Genomic DNA, 13,674 nt, shown 5'->3' on the forward strand with positions numbered 1-13,674 from the left:
GTACTGGGGAGGTGCCCCGCTAGACCTTCTCTTCACAAACAGAGAAGGACTGGTGGGAGATGTGGTGGTCGGGAGCTGTCTTGGGCAGAGTGACCACGAAATGGTAGAGTTCTCTACTCTTGGCAAAGTCAGGAGGGGGATCAATAAAACTGCTGCCTTGGACTTTTGGAGGGCTGACTGAGCTGTTCAGGACACTGGTTGGCAGAGTCCGTTGGAAGGCAGTTCTGAAGGGCAGAGGAGTCCAGGAAGGCTGGGCACTCTTCAAGGAGGAAATCTTAACTGCTCAGGAGTGCTCTGTCTCCACATGCCCAAAGACGAGCTGGCGCGGAAGAAGACCGGCCTGGCTGAACAGGGAGTTGTGGCTAGAGCTTAGGAAGGAAAAAGAGGGTTTATAATCTTTGGAAAAGAGGACGGGCCACTGAGGAGGACTGTAAGGATGTTGCGAGGCTTTGTGGGGACAAAATTAGAAAGGCCAAAGCTCATCCGGATCTCAAACTGGCTACTACCATTAAAGATAACAAAAAAATGTTTTTATAAATACAACACAAAAAAGAGGACTAAGGAGAATCTCCATCCTTTACTGGATGGCGGGGGAGGGGGAACTTAGTGACAAGAGATGAGGATAAGGCTGAGGTCCTTAATGCCTTCTTTGCCTCAGTCTTTAGTGGCAAGAGCAGTTGTTCTCTGGGTACCCAGCCCCCTGAGCTGGTGGAAGGAGATGGGGAGCAGGATGTGGCCCTCATAATCCACAAGGAAATGGTTGGCGACCTGCTACAGCACTTGGATGTATGCAAGTCGATGGGACCGGATGGGATCCACCCGAGGGTACTGAGAGATCTGGCAGAGGAGCTGCAACAAGTCCTACGAGGAGCGGCTGAGGGAGCTGGGCTTGTTCAGCCTGGAGAAGAGGAGGCTCAGGGGCGACCTTATTGCTCTCTACAAGTACCTTAAGGAGGCTGTAGTGAGGTGGGTGTTGGTCTGTTCTCCCACGTGCCTGGTGACAGGATGAGGGGGAATGGGGTAAAGTTGCACCAGGGAGGTTTAGGTTGGATATTAGGAAAAACTTCTTTACCGAAAGGGTTGTTAGGCATGGGAATGGGCTGCCCAGGGAAGTGGTGGAGTCCCCATCCCCGGAGGTCTTTAAAAGACGTTTAGATGTAGAGCTCAGTGAAATGGTTTAGTGGAGGACTGGTTAGTGTTAGGTCAGAGGTTGGACTGGGTGATCTTAGAGGTCTCTTCCAACCTAAGTGATTCTGTGATTCTGTGATACAGTATCATTCAGAGATAGCTGATGCAGCCTGGAAACTTTTGCATTTCAAGGATTACATTTCTTTAAAAAAAAATAACCCAAGAAAAATGGACATCTAATTTGTGACTTCACCAGTAAGTGTGGGAAGCCGTGGAGACAAACAGAAACTTTAATCACAGATTCACAGGAGATGAGCTTACCAGTGACTGCTTTATTTTATGTCCTAAAAAATGCATGCCGCTCTGACAACCAACTGCATGTGCTTACAGTGCTGGATGATGGAAGATGCAACATTGAGCAGAGTGCCTCTGACCTGAGCAGGACATAAAGCAGGTCATTATTGACCTATGGGCTGCTTTGTTATGACACAGATGTGATTTCAAGAGATCCATATGGATCCTAGCTATCTAGAGACATTTACCAGAAGTTACAAAGGGACGCAAACCACTTCATAGATTCTCTGTGAAAGAGTGGGGATAGCAGGAGGCAAGGAGTTCAATTTGGTTTCATTACTGTTGCCATAAAAGTTTTACATAACAAAAGAAGACCAACAAACAGCATCAGACAACATCACCCAAAACTGTGGTTCAAACATGCCAGTGGTCTACCAAAGGATTCTCCGAAGGCGTTCTCACAAGGAACCGGTGCACAGCTGCCCTCTAGGCTGTTGGAATCCTCCCTCATCCCAGCCTCGCAGCAGAGAAGTCACCAGGAGCGCAGATGGGGCAGCCACAAGCATCCAGCTGGCGAGGTCCTTGGCTTCAGTTCTCTTAGCTGGGTTCTGCACGAGAGCCTTTCTGTCTTGGCACGCGCACACCTTCTGGTAACCTGATGAACTCACCTGCAGGCAGTGACTGTTCCTCCGTAGTTTAATGAGCTGTTGGCTCTGCACTCCTGATCCACAAGGTGTGCCCCAGGCCTGACCACAGCGGCACCAGTTATTTCTGCTGTCATCTGCCTCATGGAAGCAGCAAGAAAAGGAATGGACGTAATTAAAAACCTATTACAGTCCTTGTATTAAAAAGTAAACCATTGGGTTTTAAGTTGTAATTAATGAGATTGGCTTTCAAATTAAGAGGAATCAGAAAACAAGCTTTTTTTTTTTTAAAAAAAATTGGTTTCTAATTTCTTTTTGCTACTTTTGATACATTCACATCACTGCTCTTAGTTTCTCTTTCCACTGGTGATTTTTTTTTTTGAGAGAATTTCAGGTGAGATTTTTCAAAAAAAGTGCCAAATATAAAAATGACAAAATCGGCAACAATCTTTATAAACGTATCTTTGACGGTATGCGTGGGAGCTACTTGGGCCTCACTTTGTTTCATTTTTATGAAGGGAAGCCCAACTTGCAGAAGGTTGGAAAATACTGCTGTGGTGTGATAAAACTGGTCTGTATGAGTATTACAGTTATGCCAAGCCTGCAAATGGTAAGGATGATTAGCATTTTCCCTATGAGGAAAGACTGTGAGACCTGGGTCTGTTCAGCTTTGAGAAAAGAAGAGTGAGAGGGGTTCTTATCAATGTTTACAAATATTTTAAGTGTGGGAGACAGTGGGATTTGGCCAACCTCTTTTCAGTGGTTTGTGGGGACAGGACCAGGAGCAATGGCCACAAGATAGAGCACAGGCAGTTCCGCACCAACATGAGAAAGATCTTCACGGTGAGGGTGACGGAGCACTGGGACAGGCTGCCCAGGGAGGCTGTGGAGTCTCCTTCTCTGGAGATATTCAAGGCCCGTCTGGACACCTACCTGGGCAGCCTGCTCTAGGGAACCTGCTTTGGCAGGGGGGTTGGACCCGATGATCTCTTGAGGTCCCTTCCAACCCCTACAATTATGATTCTGTGATTCTGTGATTAAATCTATCAGAGTAGATAAGCTCAGCCTGCAGAGCTTCACCCTTCTGCCATTAGTTTCTTACTACGGGACTTCAAATTATTTGTAAAGCTGTAATTATTTACATTTTTTTCTTAACTTTTGTTGCTTTTTTGTTTTGGTTGTAAGAATTGATTCTTATTTGAGGGCTTCTGCTTCAATCGTTAAGATTTCCTGGCCTTCACATCGTGCAGTCAGCGGCACACCTCATGCCTGCTGCACCTGGCTTACCCGACTGGACCATTGCCAGAGGTCGGCACCAGGTCCTCACTGCCTTTGAGAGGACACATCGCACAAGTGTGGCCACTTCAGAATTAACTTCCCTAGAGACAACAGCGTTGTTCTCTGAAAGTGCTGTGTAGGTTAAAAATGAACTGCAGAGTAAAGCTCTCAGACTGAAAACCGTTTCCATGCATACTCCATTTTTGCTTGCTAGCAGTAGCCAACTTTACCCATTTTTTGTTGTGCTGTATCTCTTCAAAAGTGAAATATTCCCTGTCTTTTGTACAGGATGCCACTAAATATTTTCCTCCTTCTTCCCTTTCATCTAATATAGGCTATATATGACAAATGAGGCAGAACAGACTTTAAATATTGTTTGTCAATGAAAGGCAAGAACAGCTCCCTAGCAACAAAAAAGATGTCGCTTACTGTCTTCAAAAGGAGACCATTTCATCCCATCTCGTTACAAATGCCTTCCTGTGATAGCTGCTGTAGATATAAAAATCTGCCAGCAGGGGATCCCCGTTAGGAAGTGACCAAGTTTGAAAACCCGTTATGCTTCTGGCAAACATTGCCATCTTGTACATATTTAGCCTGATCACTCTGGCAGGTTATGAAAGACTAAATGGTGCAAACATGTGGCAGATGCCGTTCTCATGATAGTTGAGGAGCCTTTGAGCCTCCATTGGTAGCATGCCAGCTTCATCTTGTATACTGAAGAGCATTATACTTTCAAACCTTCTACAGCTTGCCCTGAGGGACTGCTGCTAAATTGGTAATAAAATTCAGAATGAGCCTCAGAAAGTTGACTTGTTGGTTTGGCTTCGATTTTTTTTTTCTTCTCATTATTAAACTTTGCTTTAACAGCTATACATAGATGTGCTTTCTCAAAAATACCATATGTCCTTTTAGAAAGGTGCTTAGAATGGAAAAAAAAAAAATAATTAAAAAAAAAAAAAAAGAAAGATAAAAATGCAGAGCCAGCACAGCAACGGAAAAGTGTTTCTGTGAAGTACCTCTATAAATTGCCTTTGATGCTTACGTTTCTTCAGATGAAGAGAAGTAAAAGAAATCAGGGAGTAAAGGTTGTTTACTGGTAGCTCCTCTTGGCAGTCTATCTGGAAAATGCAAACAAAGCATTTTCCAAAAAGGGCATTTTATTCACATCAAATATTGTAAATTGGTGGCAAATTTAATTTTTTAAGCTCCAAATCTGGGAACAATGACAAGAACTGGCAAAAAAATGCACTTACTGGCTGAACTGGTGATGGTAGCAGCAACATAAAGCATCCCTGAAATATTTTATAAACATTATTTAGTGCGACATCTTGGTGAGGTAGGTGAATGATGTAATGAATGTAAGGCAGTTAGATGTGCCTCAATCAAGAGACGAAATCACCATTAGGGTTAGAATTTGAATCCAAATACCAACGTGTAAACATAAAATGTTTGGCTGGTGGAACAGGGCATATCAGTAAAACTGGACAGCCTTTAATTATCTTAATGTATTCTTATATAACACACACACTCACACACCACCCTTCTCCTTGCTTTGCTACCTAATTTTGACATTAAGTTAAAGGTTTGGGTTGGGTGGGGCTTTTCTTCTGAAACTGAACTTGCTTCAATATTTGGGGAATATCCTGTTCTCTCTGCACCTTACAGGTACATAATTACTTAAATTAAGATACTTGAAGCTGAGCTCTTTAGCACATTTCATATCCAAATGACCAAGTAGCATCAGTCTTGGTCACATGGTGCCAGAGACTCTGAGGCTGGGCAGGATTTACCGTAGCAAGAACATAGTATTTGTAATAGCGTCAATAAATATTCATACTGGGAAAACATCTACCAAGAGCCCCACTGTGCCAGACACTGCAGATCACATGTAGAGGCAGCCCCAGCCCAGACAGCTGACAATACAAAGTGAAATGCAGATGAAGGGGACACAGTGAAAAGGGAAAAAAGAGCTTATCATGAGATGAGCGTGTAAAAAAACAAACTAAGTTCTGCCACGTACACAAAGTGTTGTGAATTGTGCAGGTCATTAATGAGAGCTGAAGTTTAATTCAAAAAGAATGAAACTTTTCATTCAAGAAGAATAAAACTTTCTGAGAGGCAGAAAATAGGGCAAATTGACATTACAAAAACCTTTCTTCTGCCAAAAGGAAACAGCACATTCGTTTTCTGTAGAGACAGATAAGTCAGACTTATTAAGTTTACATGTCACCTTTTAAGTTGCTTTTACGCAGATGTTCACTTATTGACCATGCAACTGCATTGAGCAGTAGCACAGGTGCACTCCTAACAGCAGTGCCAGCAATGCCACTGACTTTCCAAAGAGAGCAACATTGGTTGTGGCCACGCAAGTGCACCCCTCGTAAAGCCTCCCGGGTGACCCTGTTGACATCCGTTCAGTCGTTCTTTGGGTGAGCCTCTGGTTAGCATTAGCAAGACATACACATGCACAGCATTTTGTGAAACTGTAAAAATTATTTTTCCTTATAGAGGCGACAGAAATAATTCACAGCTCTGTAATTGAGTTGCCTCACATTGTATTTGCAGCATTGAAGTTCTACGTCGAGTCATGTCCTCGCCATCCTTTTACTCCTTTTTCACAGAAGAATGCTGTCACGAATGCTGTCAGTGGAAGAAAAAGTTACAAGAGCTTCCTCCTAGAATAGCCTCAATTTAGCTTCAGCACACTACTGCAAAGAACATATTGCAACATTGTTGTGGCCTGTTTTTCTGGCCTTTATTAATCCAGAAACCTTAATGATGAACAACATTTGTGTCATTGTCTACACAAATTTAATTTGTTTATGCAGCAGTTCAGTTAATCCTGCAATCTGCTTTTCTCAAATGAGGACAGATAATGGAGACACCGTTCTTTACAGGTCTTTGGGCTTTTAAATTCTGATAAAATCAGGATTCTTCACTGGGTCTTGCCACAGCTCTGAATTAAGCCACTTTAAATGTAATTACTGAAGCTGGCTGTACATCAGGAACATCCATTAAAAGAATTGATTGACCATGCTGTTACGGGAGGCATTTCATGAACAAACGATCATGATGGGTTCAGAACTGTAATTTATAAAGGCAAAAAAGCAGGTAAATACTTTATTAGTGGTTAATGAGAGGTTCACAAGATAACTAAATTTCTTCTTTTTTAACCAGCTACTTCAGGGAACCTTGGTCCATGGCCATCTATCACGATCAGTTTATTGATCTCAAGAAGGAACTGCGCCAAATCCTGCTGTCGGAACAGGTAAGAAAAATGACCAGTGAGTGCATTTTATTATTTGGACAATTTGTTAGTGTTGTTCGCTTTGGTTTCTTTCCCCATCCTTCTCCTAAAGTGTTGTGTTTCTGTTTAGCTATTTCCTTTGGGAAACCTGAACAGATCCTATACCTAGCCAAGGGGTTTTACCACGTATAGCATACTGTTTGGTTTCATTGTTTTGGCACATTTTTAGATTTGTCAGTAGAACTTTTCATTAAATTGCTTTGTTTTCCAGCACAGCATTTTTACATTACACGTGCAGTTTAGTAAAAATATCCAGGAGGATCTGGAGGCTTATTTTGTCCAGTTATCACTTAAAAAAAATATCCTAATAGGAACACACTAAATGCCATTCTAAACCTGTCTCAGTTGAGGCTATGAAAAGTAGATTTTTCAACATCTACACATAGGGAATGGCCTTTGTAAATAAAAGAGTCATTTTTTTTTTCAGTGATAGGTGGATTTCCTCAATAAGAATTAAAATGTTTGCTAGCGCTGTTTACAGCTTTAGCCTTCGTACTGTAGACAAGAGGCATAAAGCCTCAGTAGCCTGTAAAAACCCCTGCTCAAAACCCAAACCCACAGCACACCGTGAAACAACTGCTGTCTGCAGCAGATTTCCAGCCACCCAAGGACTGCCCCACCCCAGCGCATTTCTGGTTGCTCTCAGACCTAATGGCAGCCCGAATCCTGATCCTTCCAACCTGCTCTTAGGGACCACTTGGCCTTCCCTTTCCTCATGCTGTCTTTGCTTTTGTTTTATGCAGTGAGATTCTGTGTGAATGCAGTGTTTTTAAGCATTCACTTGCAAAGTTTTTAACTGCAGAAAGCAAACAGAATCAACTATGGACGGACAGAGGCTGACAAAAGCAAGGGATGCTGCGTGGACGGCAGCCCACCTGCTCACAGGACCCAAACTGGTGTGCTGTCTTGTGTCACAGCTGTAATACACAAATGCTCAGCCCCTGCCTCCTCCCAAAGGGCAAGATGCAATTTTCCTCCTATTGTCATGATACTGACAATGCCTTGGTACAGTTTTTTTTTTTTTAGACTCTCTTGAAAGATACCTATAAAAGAACACAAAATGAAATTCTGTGCAGAATGGGAGGCCTGATGAGAAGTGTTTCTCCTGCCATCACTCAACCACATTTTACATGCTGTAAATGTGAACAACTTTAGAGAAAGGGGAATTGGTGTCCTACAAATGTCACTATTAGAGATTTGCTTGCCTTACCCTTTTCTAGTGGCAGCAGACCTGACACACAAAAATAGTCTCACTGAATGCACCAAAGGCACCTCTATGAGCCAGAAACACAGATGACGGTAACTGCATCTGGATGCAAATTTGGCTTTGCTTTTTGTATTTTTGCTTGGATTTTCTTCATGGTGATTTTAACAATACTTATTGACTGCCACTTTTGTACACTTTCCTCGGGCGCTCCTCCCTGGCACACTACCAGAGGCATGGTATGGAATACCTCACACGTGCCTTGGGACTGGCTTGGTGTTGCTGTGTGGGGCAGGAGACCTGCCGTCTGTGCTTCCTGTTGCTCATAGCTCAGCTCACTTCGGCATGCAAATAAGCTAGTAATGAAATGTAAAAGCGAGGAAAAAGCATGTCTTATAGAGAGTTGGTTAAGAACCCAGAGTAAACACGCACAGGTCAGCCGTTTCCAGTTACGGTTTCCACAGAGACTGGTGATGAGTCTCACGCGTTTAGGGGCAACGTTTAAGGAAATATTTAAGGAACACCGAAGCAACACATGCCTGGAGGGGCCAGCTGCGGCTGGCACGGGGAGCGCTTCCAAGCCCCGTGCAGAAACCTTCACCCAGCGCCGCAAGCGGCGTGCGCACGGCTCGGGCGCGGTGCCCGTGCCCAGCGCCCGGCCCCGTCCCTTCGGCTGGGTCCCCGCCAGCACGGCCCGGGGCTGGGGGGGGGTAACCGGGACCCGGGGGGACCTGAGCCTGGGGCGACTCCGTCCCGCGCCGCGCCCCGGCTGAGCGCTGCCGCCCCGCAGGTGCCCGAGCCGCCCCCGGAGCGCCTCGCGGACGAGCGGCCGCTGCCCCCAGAGCCCGTCCTGCGCTACCTGCGCCGCCACCGCCCGCACCTGCCCATGTACGCCCCGGCCGCAGGTGAGCGGGGCGCCGGGGGGGCGGCGGGACGGGCCCGGCTCTGAGGGGAGAGGAGGGGGGGGGGAGCGGGGGCGGCGTCTCGGGGGCAGCCCCCGGCGGGGGGGCGCGGCGCGTGCCCGGCGGGCCGGCAGCTGTATGCTAATAGCGGGACGGGACCGGGCGGCACGGGGGGGGCGGCACGGGGCGGGCAGCGCAGCCCGTGGGCCGAGCTCGACCCGTGTCGGCCCGGCCCGGCCCGCCGGCGCCTCCCCCGGTGCCGGTGCCGGGAGCAGCCCCTCCCCCTCGGCCCTTTGTGCGGCCCCGGGCGGCGGGGCGCAGCTTTATGCTAATGCCGCGCACAAAGGCGGCCGCGCCGGGCCGGGCGGGGGGTGCCGCGCGTGCCGCCCGCCCGCCCCCGCCCCCAGCACCCCGGGCCGGGCCGGCTGCTGCCCCCCACCCCCCGGCCGCCACCTGCGGGGCGCTGGGCCCGGCCCGGCCCCGGGCTGCGGGGCGCGGACAAAGGGCCGAGGGGCAGCCCTAGCACCTGCCGCGTGTCCGCGCGGCCCGGGAGCGGCGCTAACAGGTAGCGGCCGACCCGCGGGGCTCGGCCCCTCGCGGGGCAGGGGCAGCGCCCGGTCCCCCGCCTCCCGCGGCGCCCCCCGCCCGGCTGCAGGGGCTCCGTCCAACGCCTGACGCCGAGCGGCACCCCGGGCCCCCGCAGCGCGCCGGAGCCTCCGGACCCGCACCCCCGTGGAGGGGGGAGGGGGGGGGAACGGGGACGCGGCCCGCGGCGAGGGGAGGGGAGGGGAGGGGAGCGGGCCGGGCCCCGCGGCGGGCGGCACACAAAGGCCCACGCGTGCCGGGGGCGGGCCGGGCGTGTGCCGCGCCGCGGGGGGGCGGCCGGGGGCCCGGGCTCAGGTGCAGCCGCTCCGCCCGCCGCCGCCGCCCGCCGCGGCGCCGCTGATTGGCCGCGGCCGCCGCCGCCGGGCCGAACAATGGCCCGGGCCCGCTTAAAGGCGGCGGCGGCGGCAGCGCGGGGCCGAGAGGGGAGCGAGCGCCGCTGCCGCCGGGCGCGGAGGCGGCCTCCCGCGGAGGCGCCGCCAAGATGCCCCGCGGCTTCCTGGTGAAGCGCAGCCGGCGGCCCACGCCCGTCTCCTACCGGGTGCGCGCCTGCCGCGAGGTCGCCCCGCTCCCCGCCGGCGGCGGCGCCCCGGTGCCCGCCTGCCCCGCCGCGCCGCCGCCGGCTCCGCGGGACTCGCCGCCGCCGGTGCCCTTCGGGACGCCAGATGCCGCCGTGCAGGCGCTGTACAGCCCGACGCGGCCCGTCAGCAGGGACAAGTACCTGGAGCGCGGCTTCAGCCTGGGCTCGCCCGTCTCGGCGGAGTCCTTCCCCGCGCCGGCCGTGCCCAGCACCATGGACCCGCTGCTCTTCGCCCCCGCCGAGCTCAAGCTCTGGGCTGCCGCCGCCGCCGGCCACGCCGAAGCGCCCGCCGCCAACAACGGCCCCGGCGCGGCCCCCGCCGCCCCCGGCCTCGCGCCACCCCCTCCGGTTGGGGCCCCCCCCGCCGCCGCCGCCTCCGGCCGCCCCCAGCCCGGCAAGCGGCCGCCGGGCGCGGCGGAGCCCGGCAGGCAGAAAGCGCCGTCGGGCAAGAAGGCGAAGGCGATCCGCAAGCTGACCTTCGAGGACGAGGTGACCACGTCGCCCGTGCTGGGGCTGCGCATCAAGGAGGGCCCGGTGGAGGCGCCGGCCAAGGCGCGGGGCGGCTGCGCCCGGCCGCTGGGCGAGTTCATCTGCCAGCTCTGCAAGGAGGAGTACGGGGACCCCTTCGCGCTGGCGCAGCACCGCTGCTCGCGCATCGTCCGCGTGGAGTACCGCTGCCCCGAGTGCGACAAAGTCTTCTCCTGCCCCGCAAACCTCGCCTCCCACCGCCGCTGGCACAAGCCGCGCGCGCCCGCCGCCAAGGGCGGCCCCGAGCCGGGCCGGGCACCGGCGGAGGAGCCGCCGAAGGAGGCGAGCGGCAGCGAGCGGGACACGCCGAGCCCCGGCGGCGGCTCGGAGGCGGGCTCCGAGGAGGGGCTCTTCGAGTGCCCGCGCTGCGCCAAGCGGTTCCGCCGGCAGGCCTACCTGCGCAAGCACCTGCTGGGTCACCCGGCCCCGGCCCCGGCCGCGGGAGCGGCCCTGGCCCCGGCCCCGGTCCCGGTCCCGGTCCCCGGTCCGGCCCCCGAACCCGCCGCCGAGGTGCCGCCCGCGCCGCCGCCCGCCGAGTGCCGCCTGTGCCCCGTGTGCGGGGAGACCTTCCCCAGCAAGAGCAGCCAGGAGCGGCACCTGCGCCTCCTGCACGCCGCCCAGGTCTTCCCCTGCAAGTACTGCCCGGCCACCTTCTACAGCTCGCCCGGCCTCACCCGGCACATCAACAAGTGCCACCCGTCGGAGAACAGGCAGGTCATCCTGCTCCAGGTGCCGCTGCGCCCCGCCTGCTAGAGCCGCCCGTGCCTTCCCGGCCCGCCGAGCGCCTCCCGCGGGCTGCGCACCGGACTCGCCGCACCGTTAGCTTTAATATGGCTTGTGAACTGCTGGAATCTGGCTTTACAGTTACTTTTCCGGGTTCTCTTTCTCTCTCTGTCTCTCTCTTTTTTTTTTTTTTTTTTTTTTTTTTTTTTTTTTTTTTCGCTTATTCTTTTAGTTTTTTATAAATGCGAACAGATCAAAGCGCTTCAGGAGAAATGAGAATTTCCTTTAGTGTAGCCACAAATGCCTTGACTCTGCTGTTGTTGGTCTCCAGAAAATGCTGTAGAAAATGCCTTAACTGTGACATGCCAACTTTCTGTTTTCGTTTGTTTTGCCCTTACTAAGGTAGCTTATGAGTTGACTATTTGTATATGTTGGTTTGCATAATTATGTTATTTATTTGTTATTTATTTATATTAATTATGAAGATTGATATTATTTGATTGCAGATGTTCTAATGCGCTTTTTTTTTGTCTCCCCCTCCTGCCATTTCACTGTGCATTTCAGAAGATTTTTTTTCTAAAGGGATCTGCTAAAAGGTTTTAACTTTTATACCTAGAATAACACACAGTCTGAACCATTTTATCCTGTGCAACCGACAGCTCTTACTTTTAGATGCAATCTCTTTTTCTACACACATTATTTTCTTAACTGTTAGCTATTTATAGAGTGCTTCGATAGAACTGTTTCAACTGTATAATTATTTACTATTCAAATAAAATATTTTCAAATTCAGACGTGCCCCCACTGCCTCCTGCTTGGCCCAGCCAGGGGGATTGGGGCCGGACCCTGCCTGCCCTGTTGGAGGGCACCCCAGTAGGTACCGCGCTGCTCTGTGCTTTCTGATGAGATTAATTAAAAGGCAGTTATGGGGGGGGGGGGAGGGGGGAGGGGGAGAAGAGCGAGGTGAGGCAGGCTGGGTCCCAGGGGGGCTGACAGGGATAGGAGCCCCAGGTGTTGGCCCCCAGCCCGGGTCAGGCTACAGCTGTCCATGCACTGCGCGCTGTGCTACGGCAGGCGAAACAGCCATGGAAGAGTGGTGCAGGGGAAGCAGAGGGAGGGAATGTGTGTGTGTCACATTTGGGGGAAAGGGTGAGAAATTGGAAAGGTTCTGGCATGTAGGAAGGCTCCTGGGAAGCCTTCCTGTGCGCTCGGAAAGGCAGGCTCTGAGGCTCCCTAGGACGGCTGTGCCTGGTGAGAGGCAGCCACACGTGTGCAGGACCCACCGGGGCCCGAGCCCGCTGCCCCATGGGGGGCTCTGCAGCATCCCCAGTAGCTGTGGGGACCACTCCAGCTAGGAGAGGCACAGCCCAGTGGTGTGAAAGACCTCAGGGCAATGGCTGGGGCAGATGGAGCAGCAAGCAGGGCGCTCCACTCACCCTGTGGGCTGGGGCAGTCAGCCCTGACGTGTGGTGGTGCACACACTTTACTCAGCAAGTAATTTCTTCAGTTTTTTAGCAAAAAAAATATAAAATATTAGCATGACTGGGGAGGATGCACACTGGGCCAGTGAAAGCCCTCTGGCAGGCTTTGTGGTGCCACCGTGTCATCTCTCCCTCCAGCAGCAGAAGCCTCGGAGCCACCCTTACGGCATTATGGCACACAGCTCTGTGTGGGAACAATGGGCCCAAACCCCTTGTCACTTGCTGGTGTGCTCAGGGCCTGGCATGGGCTGAGGGCATGGCTCAGGTGTTTGGTTGCTCCAGGCTGGGGACAGGAGGGCACGCGGCCACCTTGGGCATGGTGCTGCCTTCAAGGCATTCATTAACCAGCCTGTTCCTGCTGGGCACGCTCACCTGGAGGCTATTGCCTGAAATGGGGCTGTTCTGCCTTGGGAAAGGCAGGCGGCCATCTGGAGATCCCCAGCTCCCCAGGAATGCTCCAAGTATTTGTTTACTTATTTATTTATTTTTGATATAGCTTTTATAGGAAGAAAAAGATAGTTGCTGAGGTTTTTGTTTGTTTGTTTTGGGGTGCTCGTTTATTTTTTTATTTTTGCCTTGTTTAGTCGGGCCAAAAAGCACTGAAGCCACCAGGCACTCACTGTCTCCACTCCTAGGAAACCAACCTTCTTACACCAGGACTGGCCTCAGGTCTAGGCAGAGCTGTGGTTTTAGCAGAAAATTGATACACTGAAAATGAGTGTAGTCTTGATAGCCTCAGAGCTACAGGCAGCAAAACATGTTTGGCAAGAAGTTTTGCTTTGCTTTTCCCTGTTCCTTGGGGCCTGGAAAGCCCCAGGGATGGGTCCGTCACAGCCTGCTGGGGCATAGCTTCCCATGCACTGGCAGTGCCACTTCACCAGGTGTCCAAAGCAGGAGCTCCCCAGGGAAATTTTTGAACACACGTTGAAGCCCTCCTGGGCTGCCGGACACTGTTCCCAGACCAAAGCCCAGTGCATCCATCAGAGAGGCCCAGAGGATGCA

General features: G+C 52.1%; 2 protein-coding genes across 8 annotated transcripts in view; both read left to right on the forward strand.

Annotated features, from left to right (window-relative positions):
- Positions 1–8,635, forward strand: part of CFAP61 (cilia and flagella associated protein 61) — a 110,401-nt gene extending 101,766 nt beyond the window's left edge. For all 7 annotated transcript variants that reach the window (XM_084516026.1, XM_084516027.1, XM_084516028.1 and 4 more), the window contains one exon: positions 6,522–8,635. In XM_084516026.1, the coding sequence (XP_084372152.1) occupies positions 6,522–6,783 (262 nt within the window). In that variant the 3' untranslated portion in view covers positions 6,784–8,635. The remainder of the gene's footprint in view (positions 1–6,521) is intronic.
- Positions 8,636–9,588: 953 nt separating this feature from the next.
- Positions 9,589–11,983, forward strand: INSM1 (INSM transcriptional repressor 1). Its single transcript, XM_084516036.1, is given in 2 exon segments — positions 9,589–9,821; positions 9,824–11,983. Coding segments are annotated over 2 exon segments (1,485 nt in total). The 5' UTR covers positions 9,589–9,734; the 3' UTR covers positions 11,222–11,983.
- The last annotated feature ends 1,691 nt before the right edge of the window (positions 11,984–13,674 follow it).

The sequence above is a fragment of the Aythya ferina genome, assembly GCF_964211825.1.
Source record: "Aythya ferina genome assembly, chromosome: 3".
Taxonomy (NCBI): domain Eukaryota; kingdom Metazoa; phylum Chordata; class Aves; order Anseriformes; family Anatidae; genus Aythya; species Aythya ferina.